This window comes from Perna viridis, chromosome 8 (genome assembly GCF_037379345.1).
Source record: "Perna viridis isolate PV_CMFRI_1.1 ecotype Kerala chromosome 8, ASM3737934v1, whole genome shotgun sequence".
NCBI lineage: Eukaryota > Metazoa > Mollusca > Bivalvia > Mytilida > Mytilidae > Perna > Perna viridis.
In genome coordinates, this window is record NC_142452.1 from 42,136,357 (window position 1) to 42,150,162 (window position 13,806).

Genomic DNA, 13,806 nt, shown 5'->3' on the forward strand with positions numbered 1-13,806 from the left:
TAATAAATCAACATCTCACGGTTAAAATGACTTCTACAGATTTTTGGCAGAATTTTCCAGATTTCTGCCTTTTAGCAGTCCCAAGCAATGAAATATGTCTCTTCAACATATTCCTACTCTAACAAAATGTAAATATAAACGAAAATGTAAGAGTCGCTAAACTACATGTCCACATTTCCATTCATATACAAAAATACATTTCATATGTCATTGACACCACTTGAATTATTGTATTTATATCGATTCAGTCCTATAAAAATCTCATAAAATTCCTAAAAAACATTATTGAAGTGCATAAAACCTTAAATCCAAAAGTCAAAATATCCCTTTAACTTTTCACTTAATTCAGTCTCTGCAAGAAAAATATCCATGTAATTCAGCCTTTCTGAGAAAAAAAATACATCCAGACAATTCAGCCTCTCCTAAGTCATGTTCAGTGACATGGGAACAGTCTTCACACCTGGACATCTGGCCTTCACATTTAACAGAATATGTAACACATAATACTCATCTCTACCCCTCAAGGGAAAGAACTTGTCAAAATATTACAAGACAACAAACCAATCAGTCACTGATCAACCTAAATTAATACCTGCTGCCCTGAACATCTGCCTGATAAAACTACCACACTCCTTCCTACAACTGAACTGGTTTCCTCATCAATTTATTCCAGTAGATACATTATACATTGTAAATTTGACAGGTAGTTCTAGACAATAGATCTATATAGGCCATATGAACATGATTTTTTCATGTTCTCCTGATCAGAAAGAAACTGTAGGAATAACTAAATAAAAACATGTAAAAAGATACCTGTCCCACATTTAGCCATAAATCAAAACACCAAAAAACAGATAATTTTTTGACACAGCTACATGTCAAACCAGTATTTTATCACATTTCCACAAGTTGTTGTGCATTTTTATGATAAAAATATTTTAGGTATTTTGTTAAATTTAAAAACTTTTTTTGAAAAGGAAGGTATTAATTTGACAAGAATGAGGAAAATTTCTTATGGAAATACCATTTTTATACAAAAAGAGATAATTCAATAAGTCTTCCCTGGAAATTAGATATATTTGTTGTTGTTATTTTTGGGTGCTATATTTTTAATGTCTAATGTAGAAAATGTAGAAAATTGGATACATTGTCAAAATATGACATAACACTGCATTAGTTTAAATAGCATACATCTATTCTCCTCAATAGTTTTTTTAAGTAAACCAAGCCTAGAGTCTGTGCACCTAAGCATGTTAAAACAAAAATTCCTTTTGTCTGTCCATATAAAACATTGGTCAAAATGATAAACATCAAAAATATGAATTATCAATGAACTTTTGACTTCACAATGAGCTTATTAAATGCCTGAAACTATCCTTGAATGGTAATGCTTATATGTCATTATCGTCAGCCATTATGGAAGGTTGTACAAGTCCACAATTTAATCACTTTCACTTTGGGAAGTACAGTATCACCAGTGGTAGATTCAGAGGGAGCGGGACATTTAGGCAAGGGGATATCTGTCCATGCACCTTCCCCCTCCTCGGAAAAGATGAATTATTTAACACAAATTTTACCCTTAGTAAGTCCTTTAAAAAAAAAAAACAGAATCAAGCCTAGCTCAGCTTCACAATTACTTAACATACCCCCTAACCTGAATCTTGGATCTGTCCATGATCTTTTCCATTTGCCTGTAATATATCTTGTAACTAAAAAGATCTAATTTGTTCTCAGCAATTTGTTGAAACTTTATATGAAGGTCTGGTAACATTATTATGTAGATATGTATGAAGCATGAATGATATTTTTCAGTGTCTTCATAGGGAGATAATCCAAATTAAGTTATACATGCGGCAAACTAGGGTATTCGTTCAGTGTATTAACAAACAGACTTGTCTAAAATTACCATACTTCATATACATTTGAAGAAAAGAGTCCTTAAAATTTCCAACCCTAACATTAAACTATGTTTGTAAACAGGAAGTCGAGGTCTGACAGAGAATAAAGTCATACAAATGATACACCCCATCATCCAGGAACCAGTATCATACCAAATTTCAAACCATATGTTTGAAGGTTTCTCGAGTTCAAATTATGACAAAATTATGCAACACTAACATTCAAATTGAAGAAAAAAGAGAAGGACATGAGACATGACTGAAAGTCCCTTAAATATACTGTACAATCTCTCATGAAGTAGCATACCAAATTTCAAGCTAACCGGACAAAAAAGTCCCTCCCACTGTACAACCCATCAAGCAAAGTTTACATACCAAATTTCAAATAATCCCCATGAGCAGTTCTTAACAAGTTACAGGCAAAGGTTTAACTTTATATGCACCCAACATGTTAAGGCAAGGGGGGGACAAACAGGGGGACTGATTTTAGACTATTACTTGTCATACAGGAAGGTAAGACAGTCAGCATTTAAATTTGGAGACCCACTGGCTAACATTTGACCCATCAGGATAAAATATATGATAAATGTTATATCATGAAGATATGAAATTTCATCATAAATATTTCATAATATTTTATAATAAGAATGATATTACATTTCTCAAATGGCAAATATTTTCCACCTAAGTACCAATACAAGTTTTTTCATAGTACACCTAAAACTTTTCAACTTCAAGTATTTCATATCACCAAAAGGTATTTAATCCATATAAAGTACTATCTGTAGAAAACTTTGATAGGGCAGACAAATGAAGCAAGAGACAATTTTTTGGAGATTCAGACATTTGGAGACAATTGGTCATTTGGATAGGTAGACATTTAGACATTGTGAGAGATACACATATGAACATTTCAAGATGGACATTTGGACATTTGAGGAGACTTTTGAACATCTAGAGTCTGATATTTTGAAAGATATACAATTGGAGAGAGAGAGAAAGAGAGGGAGAGAGAGAGAGAGAGAGACTTTAGAATAAGAAGATTAGGGACTTATTTGTTCAGTAAACAAGAAAATAATGATTTGGACAAAATGTCCATTGGACAATGGCAACAATCCAAACAAAAGACACAGGTTTTATTTCAGCAAAAGCTGAATCATCCCTTTACTTAAGAAATAAATCATGGAAATTCAATGGCCAGCCAGTGGTAAAACAATGCTAAAATGGAATTTCCATGATTTATTTCCATTCTAATAGGACTAGTTTTGTCACATTTTTTAATAGATGCCACCTATAAGTTGCAAGAAATGTTGGTTATGTGTTTATCACTTTGTTACCATGATTGTGGTCTTAAGAGTTTTGAAGCAAGTCATATTAGTACCGTGAATAAACTGACAAACAACAGTAAACAATAACAGGGTTACCAAACTTAGATCTTTCATATTAGACATTTTATTAATGTCTTTTCCATGCCGAAAAAAACCCACAAAACATTTGAGATAACTATCTTTAAACCAAGCAAGCAAGGAGCATCCATAAATTAGAAAATTGTCATACCAATAAGACAACAAACGCCCAAATAGTTAACGATATGAATCATAATAAATTTCAGTCTTGTTTTTAACATACATAATCCATCAACCTCCAACAATAATTCAATTTTATACTTTGTAAATAATGCATAAAGTTGTACAACTATTACATATATGTAGTATGTAGTACACAGTACATACGGTGGAAAACAGAATTAGTGAGATGCTCAATTAGATAAATTGATGTATAAATTAACACTACATTTCCTACAATTGTGTACAATGGTACTGTGTTGATCTATAAATTGTTTGCTCTTGCAGTGGATGGGACAATTAATAGACTTATTTCTCCAAAAATTAGTAATTTTACCACATACTTGTTTTTAAATATTCATTATTCATTCTTTATTTGCAATTTATTTCTTTTAAGACTAATTTTTTTTCAGCTTAAAATGAAGACCTGTAGTTAACCTCTGATTAATGGATACAAATTCATGAACAAGACCGATGTTAGCGATAGAAGGTAGCCACGTAGCCAAATGCTAATTGAGATTGAACGCAGCTAATTAAATTTTGAGGATCGCCTATTAAAAAACAATGGACATTAGCCACAACAATGTCTATGCCTTTATTTATGTCGTAGTGCGGCTAATGCAATTTTTGTACTACCATTAACACATTAACCAAATATCAAAAACGACTTTCATACAAAAATTGTGGCATAATCCACACTGATTGTAAAAAATTAAATTTGTGCAAAGTCCAATATCAAAAAGGGGTTCTGAGTTTTCTCATGTGAGGCTTATATACAAAAAATTGACATGATCTATAACAGATTGTAAATTATAGCAACTTTCAAGTATTTACCCACAAGCGATAAAGTACATTAAAGAAAAAATAATAAAATTGTCAAGGTTACATGATTTGAAGTACATTTTCCTATCTAACAATGATTGGCCAAACTAAAAAGGATACTTTAAAGTATCTATATGCCTTTATTAATAAAATTTCAGAGTTGCAAAATTTCCTGAATACTTCATACTTGAAAAATCTCATAGATCTTTTGAAAAAATGATGACATTGAATTACCTCCCTTTTAACATAATAAGTTCAAACCCTCTTTGATCTGTAATTAACAACTAAAGTCAACAACTTTGTTTTTTATAACACAGGGTGTGTTAGTCTCGTCATGTGACTCAGCGGTTTAATGAGAATGGATCCTTGTACACCATTCAAATGCATGGAGATTTGTTATTTACTAATTTACATAGTGTTGAGATCAATATTTAAAGCAAAACATCTTTTCTTGTAAAAATAATCATAAAAAATGACAAATATCTAGTTCTACAAGATATAAATTTTAATAAAAGCATAAAATATAGATTTTACATTGAAATACAACATTTTGAGATCCAAGAAGTAAACAGTAAAACGCAGATCAATTTTCAAATTTCAATACGTTCTTCTTTAGGAAATTCCAGAAAAGAAAATGAAACTAGAACAAGACTTACAAATCCTATTGCTAGCTGAAAGTTGTCATGGGTTACTCCCTGTTACATTTGTTAGGACACAAGTACTTACTGTCTGTGGGACTGGTGTTTGTGTGGCAATTTCTCGCTTTTGAGAGAGTCTATCCAACTCATCATTCCTCACTTCGGTATTCTGTTTCAGGGTCTGAAATCAAAAAAAGATTTTATTGCATTGCATACTGGTATAAAAACTTTAATTTAACAGGGTTTGCTATATTGATCAAATATTCTCATCCTGAAATGCATGAAACATCTGCCAATCAATCAATCAATCTTAAAATAGAAAAATGAGAAGCACTTTACTTTTGGACAATTTATCAAAAGGTATGTATAGGTTACTCAGAAGTACTAGAAAAGCTTTTTAAATAAATACACATACAATTTTAATCTTCCCCATAAAAAATGCAAATACACTTATAAATTTTTGCCCACCCCCCAAAAAAAAGTTTTAAAAAAGAGTAAAAAGAAACAACTTCAATTTGTTTAAATATATGATTTACTTTATGAGTTTTCAGCTAAAAAAATATTCATTTTATCCAATATTTTGTCAAATTCATATTAAATCTAAATATATGCACATTGCCAAAATCCATAAGTTTTAACAGGAAGTATTCCTTTCATAGCCAAATTACTAAATAAACTTAGCTTTTCTGCAAAAAAGGCTAAATCTGTACATAAATAAAATGTAATAAGATATTTACAAAAACGTAACAGCAACACAAAGCTGGACTCATCTTATTCCATAACAGAAACCTAATCCTCTTCCTTTTATGTGCCATTGGACAGGTGCTTATGAAACTTGTCACTGCTTTATCTCTCACAAATGATATAATTTTCTAAATCATTTCAGATCAAGTATGCATTTATTGCCGATATTAAAATTATGAGGTACAGCAAACATTTTGGTAGCTAGGGGACAAAGATTTAAAGTTGATTGTTAAAAATTCAAATTGTCTCATTGATAATGAAATGTGAGTCCCATTTTTATGTTAAAATAACCTTCTACAAAATCAAATAATTATTTCAATTTTCTGATAAATCTAAAGTATAAACAGTCAAGATCTGAATAGACTTCCTGTCCTCGTACCCCACTTAAATTTCCGTATTATCATTTGCAAAAAGATTACATAAAGGTAATCGTGTATGTATTTGTCAACAAACTGGAAATGCTAAGGTAAAATGCAAACAAAAATCGTTGAAGTACAAAAATCACCATAACCTGAGTGATGACTCACAATGAATCTAATGACCTATTTATTGATTTTATCTGACATAATTAATAGGTTTTTGTCTCCATTTCCTGTTTTAAAAGGGCAACCTGTGCCAATAATCTCAAAAAAACATCAATTATAAATGAAATCACAGATTTGTAGTCAAAGGGGAGTAACTCAATCATGCATATCATTACAAAAACTAAGAAAAATCTGGATGAGTAATTTCAACTTTTCTTTATAACAAGCTTCATCTTTCATGAGGGTGCTGGGCTAGATATTTCACCTTTAACAATCTCTTGAGGGTACTGGGCTAGATATTTCACCTTTAACAATCTCTTGAGAGTGCTGGGCTAGATATTTCACCTTTAACAATCTCTTGATGGTGCTGGGCTATATAGTTCACCTTTAGCAATCTACATGTACTGGTAATCTGCAAATAACTTTTTCTTGCAATTCGAATTTTTTTGTATACAAAAAAAAAATGTGTTTTAAGAATAATACACATCCTGTAGGAGTTTTAATTATGCAGCAATTACTTTGGTTACTTTTTTCCCTTCAATATCTTAACCCTTAGCCACAACAGCACAACTGTCCCCTAAATGTTATTTTTACTACATTTTTTAACACATTTTCATAATTTTAAAAAAGGTCAAGATTCATATAAAAAAAAGTAACCTCACTGGATCATTTATCTTTTTTATATTTTTTTAGCAATTTTCTATACCCCTTTGGTTTTCAATGCATGTAAGAAGGCTAGAGATAGCAATCTTACCATCTCTTAGATTTGCTTTCCATGGCAAAATGGAAATCTTCCATGGATTTCCATAGAATGTTATCATCTGAGAATCAGTATGATATACACAAACAAGCCACCATAATACAACATTTGGTAGGCCTATGTCTGTCAGAAGAATACTCTCTCTCTCTCTCTCTCTCTCTGTCTCTCTCTTTCTCCATTTATTGACCCCCTGTAACTTTCACTGAAAGTAAGTCTATGTCTGAGGTATGATATAACATATATTTGAAGTGGGACGGTGGTGTTTCATTACAAGGTTGTGAAATGAATCTAGTGTGGCAGAGAACAAAATTGTAGATCTACTGCTGCCATTGGCTAGCCTATTTGTATGTGGGAAAGAAGTAGAGTGAGTAAATCTTACCTTGCCAGGACAAAGCCTCTGCACTACCAAGACTTAATCCCTTCCCTGTGGCAATGCCTTTCAACTGGGATCTAGTATCTAAGGTTGAATTGATTGGGATCTTGGACACAACCCTGACTTCACCTGGGATCTCATGCTTAATTGATGGGGATGGAGAAAACCATGATACTAAATGAAGTCTAGGACAGGTAAAGTCTATCCTGTCCTTCAAGGTAAGGTCTAACAAACACAAACCCTAAGTGCTGAAGTCAGAGGTGATTGGGCCTTCAATGGCACACTTAACAGACCACAACACACATATTTACAGCCTTAATGATACTTGGAATATGGCCCATGCCCTGTGGACACCCACCAGGAAGGTGCATTGTAGGGCTACCTACTGTGAAGGAGCCTAACTGATGCTGGACACTAGATACCTTACAGAAGACCAACAGAGGAAGCAGAAATCCAATTGGAAGGTCAACAACAAGAAGGCATTAATTGAGCCACCGGTAACTTGGCAAGGGGAAGTATGCCTATGCCTATGGGGTAATATGACATTATTCAAGTCACCTTAAACTTGGTCATGGGTATAATACCACATTTATTGATTCATCTGTAATTTGGCAAGGGGTATGATGTCATAGTATGTTGGCCCATGTCTGAGGTATGATATGACATTTATTAGCTCACCTGTAACTTGACAAGGGATATGATATCACAGTTAGCTGACTTGATACAACATTTATTGGCTCACCTGAAACTTGGCAAGGGGTATATTATCACAGTTATTTGGCCTATGTCAGAGGTATGATATGATATTTATTGACTCGCATGGCCCCGTGCAGGTCCGGGTGTCAAAAGAATAGACCTGCAGTAGCGCTAAGCTTGTCGTTAAAGGCGACTAAATAGTGCTCAGAACCGTAGTCGGGGGCTAGGGCGCTCTGCCCAAAGAGCAACTGGGATGTGTGCCCCAGGTGGTGGAATGGGGTACCCCTGGCGTGTTACATGCTGGGGTGAGGCTATAATACGGAAAACCTGACCGCAAACCATAGTGATGCACTGTGTTGGGAAAGATGTCACATTCCTCACACGTTAAAGAACCCTACTGTGGTATTCTCCCGGAGTAGGAACCATAGGGCTCCGCCACAGGAGGCTAAATTGCCCGACCCTACCCACCTCTCCCTATTTCCAGTGGCAATCAAAATTTGTCGACCCCATTGTCCTTGTGTCCCATCCCTTTTTCATTTCATCATCATTTCATGTTCATTTTCTCATCAATTTCATGTTCATAGTCTGAATATAGCTGAAATATTGCTGCTCGGACGTTAAACCCCAACAAACAAGCAAACAAACAATTGACTCGCATGTAACTTGGCAAAGGGTACGATATTAGTTAGCTAAGATTTTACAACAATTATTGGCTCATCTGTAATTTGTCAAGGGGTATAATATCAGTTAGCTGACATAATGTATACAACAATTATTGGCTCACCTGTTACATGGCAAGGGGTATGAAATCAAAGTTAGCTGACATGATACGACATTAAATGGCTCACCTTGAACTTGGCAAGGGGTATGATGTCACAGTTATTTGGAATATGCCAGAGGTATGACATTTATTGGCTCACATATAACTTAGCAAGGAGTATGATATCAGTTAGCTAACATTATGTACACAACAACTATTGGCTCACCTGTTTCTTGGCAAGGAATATGATATCAAAGTTAGCTGACATGATACGACATATAATGGCTTACCTGTAACTTGGCAAGGGGTATAATATCACAGTTAGTTGGCCTATGCCAGACAGTTTTCTGACTGGAGGCATTGTAGTAGTAGAACCTGGAGGTGTTTGGATCAAACAGTTCCCACCACTGATTGTTATCAGTCTTCTTACTGAAATAGAAAAATAGAAACATGAGGATAAAATTACTTTCTGATAACACATGTATTATAAAGAAAGGTAGAAGGCAATGCTCATTCATTTCTAAACCATGAAGTTGCTGAGCTTAAGAGTTGGGGTATCACGCTTTCAAAACCCAAATGCAGGTAATTAGCAAAGTTTTGGAATAATGCTTGAAAGTGGAACCAAATCAGCTTCAAAATGCTTGAGTCTCACACAAATTCTGTGAGGTTTGGAAAGCCAATTAAGTAAAGTTAAAACCAGCCTCATTCTAATCCAACCATACCAATTTCTTTTAACTATATATGGCAGGAATTTTCAAACAAAGTTATTAATTTTTAAAACTTGATCAGAAGAAAATCGCAGGAGAGTTTTTTATTCAACAAAACCATTCATTTCTTCCCTTTCTACATAGATGTAAGAACTTCTTAATTCAGGCTCATAAGGTTCTCATAATGCAAAAAACATTTGAATGGAATAATATAACTCAGAATTAACATTTGCCCATGATAAAAGCAGATGACTGACAACTTCCCTATAAAAACTTCATAACCTCTTAAAAAGTAATTGAATTATGCATTGGAATTACATGAAACTCACAAAAAATAATTCTATTTAATTATTGGTTGATATTTTACAGCAAAAGTGCAATGAATGCACAATAAACAAAACATGACAAATACATCGCAATTACTATTTAATGCTTTTAACGATTGCAAGAAGTTCAAAACTATTGCATAATTCTGTCACTTCTGCTGAGCTTCCAATTCTCTTTATTTTCCCATCTTCTACTATCACTTTTTTCCCCAAAAACATGCAGTCATCTTCTTTGAAGATATGGAATCTAATTAGATATCAATTTCTCCCAACATACAAAACCAGACAGTATTTCCTGAGGCGTACAAGATAATATGAAATAAACATCTGTCCCTCAATGAATAAAACAGCTGATTTTGCACCTATCATTGTTTTCACTAATGTCGATTTCATCTGCCAGTCAAAACAATGATCTGTTGGAATTTCTTTATATGTTTTTTTGGTTTGTGTTTTTGTTTCTTGTTTTTTTCTGCTTCTTGGTCATGTTTGTGTTTGTATCCACCGAGGGTGACTGATCTGAGGTTCAACCACACTCATTCATAACCAGCTGGTTAACTCTTGTCAGACTCATTAGCTTAGAGAAATTACTCACATACAACTTGCAGGAGTGGTGAAGTGTTATTTTTATTTTAGGGAGGGATATCTTTCTTCTGAATTATCAGTATAATAAAATAATATTGCTCTATATGCATACAAGATGTGAAATAGATAAGCAAACAAAAACAAAATCCACAGAAATTTGTATATATTTTTTCCATGTAGGCAGGTATATCAAAATCAAAGCCTATACCCAAAATATGAGAATGCATTGGTTCGAAGTATGGCAAGTAGTGCTAATAACATAAGACTGTGAAATGTATGCTGCCAAAATAGGAGACCACCTAGATTGAAAGAACAGCAAAGTAACAAATATACCAAAGTAGTATAAAGCTAGCGATCCTCAAAAACTAAAACAAGCAAGAAAATTGTGAGTCAATGCCCACCAGTGGTATCCACGCACCCCAAATTTGGTATATGATAAATAAATATACAAACACATTGAATGAGAAATTTATGTCCCCAAAGCCTGAAATTAAATTCCTTGATATTACACATAAGTTGTGTCAGTATGGTGACAGGCAAAAATTTATGACCGATAGACTGATAAAAACAGGTATACCCCATCCTTGGAAGGTGGATATAAAAACTCTAAGAAACTGTTTCTTTTGATTTATGACAAGACAAACATACTTATCTAATGATCTGTCAATATCCAAGTCATTTCAGAAAAATTAATGGAAAATTGATTCAAATACAGTTTTATAGTCTTCTAAATGAGGCACTTTATATTCTGTCTACTATGAGCAAAACATCAAATAAGTCTGGCCAAGACATCCCAAAGAAATTAAATCAATTTGCAGTAATGGTCGTCAACTATATATTAACCCAAAGCATCGGTCTATGGCCATAATGGGAGTTTAGTCTTATCATCAACAACTAGTAATCTAAGTTAGGCAGCCATGACAAAATTAATATTTATTTTCAATTGCCTAGCTATCCTTTCTATTATGAAATAAAAAAATTGTTTTTCCAGCATCAGAGTTTAAGTTCAGAACCTGCAAACACAGTTCAATAAAATAATAACAAGGGGTACAAATGTACTTTCAAAACTGAAAGGTCCTGGACTTTTTTTGGTTTCTAAATGAGAGGTCCTCAAAAAGAATGGTAGGTCCATGACCTACGTATATGAAAATTCAATGGTCCTGCATTAAAAATTGAAGGATCCTGGACCTCAGAACAGTGTGAATTTGAACACATGATGAATTTGATAGTTCTTCAGGTTTTTAAAGGGGATTTAGAGTAAGTGCCCATGTTACATAATTGCAATATTTATAGAAGGATGCTCTGGATAGATACAAGTACATGTACATGTAATGATAAATACCACTTGGATGTAAAAAAAAGTACCAGTATCAGTAAATACCAGGAGTACATGTATTGGAGAAAACCATTAGAATATTCAGAAGTCCATGTACAATGATATATACCAAAGAGATACCCAGGAGGAATTATTTAAGGAGGTAGACCTAGGGTAAGGGACACAACTCTTACATATCATTGGAACATTTGTATTCAGCATTTTACACCAAACTCATTTAAGCATCAAAGTAACTTGGACTAATTTTATTCTGTTTCAAATGAAAGCTTGATAGGCTTTGGTGAAATTGAATATGATACAAACATATCACTGATTTCAAGAGTCATGTCCCTTATCCTAGGTCTACCTCCTTAAGTAAAATACCAGCGGAATATCTACAATAGTGTATGTTGCAAAATAAAATGGGCATATGACATACAAGATATACAAGCAAAGAGAAACTTGAAAATTCATCATAGCCTTAAACCATATAGGAAGTTTGCAAGTGGACCTCTGTCAATTTAAATCCTATCCTCAAAGTACATATATTGGTGGAATTGGTACTCCTGGCTTTCTTACAAGTACATGCAGTCACTAATCTACAACCTCCAACACTATTGCCAAGTACTTTAAGCAATTTTTCTCACCATTAATGCCATAATAATAAAAGATCTTTGATTCTCATAGGCAAGGCTTTAGAAAAGATGTGTATTTTATTACCATCTAAAATACATTAACTTAATCAAAATTTACTCAAGGCATCCATTAATCTAGAAATTCATTTCCCCAAATCAAAATATTCATTATAAAATGTTATAAAGACTAACTATATCAGACAGAACAAATCATAACATTTGATTATGTTAAAAGTAGGTAGGCGTTTACCAGTGAATCAAGGGATCTCAACAATAAAAATGTTACTTCACTATAAGATTGATTGATTATGGTTTAACGTCCTATGGCAGATATTCCTTGCATTTCAGTAGGAGAAAGATTGGCCAACTGAACAGACCATGCTTTGTACTAATCTGACATGCTGAGCCAGATTTTTATTGGGCTAGCTCACCGAAGCAACAGCTAGCAGGAAGGCACGCTGCCCCACAAAGACATATCATTCTGACATGGTGCCAACCAGTTGTCCCACTATCCCTTTAAATACTGCATGCTGACTCTGGATTGAGATGAGAATGCTATCCTGAGATCACCCAGGTGAGAATGCTATCCTGAGACCACTGAGGTGAGAATGCTATCCTGAGACCACCAAAGTGAGAATGCTATCCTGAGACCATCAAGGTGAGAATGCTATCCTGAGACCACCAAGGTGAGAAAGCTGACCTGAGACCATAAGGGTGGTTGTGACACAGTGTAAGAAATACGTTTTCAAAAGTAGGTGGTAGGTGACGAAGGTGGAAAGTGGCAATTATTACCTTCTGCTTTACCATATATTCAAGTATATGACGAGGGAGCAACCAACTTTTGTTGATAAGGCCATTTAACCCTGAAACTTTTAAAAGCCCTGCTTGCCTGACAAATTTGAAAATGGGCAACTAGATAACTAAAGCAACCTGCCCTTTGGAGATGTTAAAAAATGCCTATAAAAACTTTCTTTCTAAGCAGGTCAATTATGGCATGTATTGGCAAGTTGAAAAAACTTAAAACTTGTGTGCTAGGCAACCTTTAGTAAAATGTTTCTTAAACTTGGCAGTCATGGTTATTAAAAGTTATTCAAAACCATAGCAACAGACAAAAACAATTCAAAGAACATGTCAGAAGACAAATACAATGTACAGTGGAATATTCTAATTGTATGTTCTAAAAAAGGCACAAAAGAATATTCAAATTTGTTATTCACTTAATACATGTAGTATGTACCAATATCATGTGCTGTGAAAGTGCATTAATTCGTGGATACCAATATTCGTGGATAAGGGAAAAAACACAAGTTCATGGATTCTAGAATTCATGGTTTTGAGGTTTTCAGTATACACATCAATAGAAATCACCTATTCGATGGGAACTAAATTTCAAGGATTGGCCTTCACACGAAAACCACGAAAATTGATACCCCACGAACAATAGTACTTTCACAGTATTTG

General features: G+C 33.8%; 1 protein-coding gene across 1 annotated transcript in view; it reads right to left on the bottom strand.

Moving 5' to 3' along the window:
* Positions 1 to 13,806, bottom strand: part of LOC148610578 (rho GTPase-activating protein 39-like) — a 93,141-nt gene that overhangs the window by 36,961 nt on the left and 42,374 nt on the right. Inside the window, exons 3-4 of the mRNA XM_088595739.1 lie at positions 9,071 to 9,209; positions 5,012 to 5,104 (exon numbers count right to left, since the gene is read on the bottom strand). Coding sequence (XP_088451865.1) covers positions 5,012 to 5,104; positions 9,071 to 9,209 — 232 coding nt within the window. The remainder of the gene's footprint in view (positions 1 to 5,011; positions 5,105 to 9,070; positions 9,210 to 13,806) is intronic.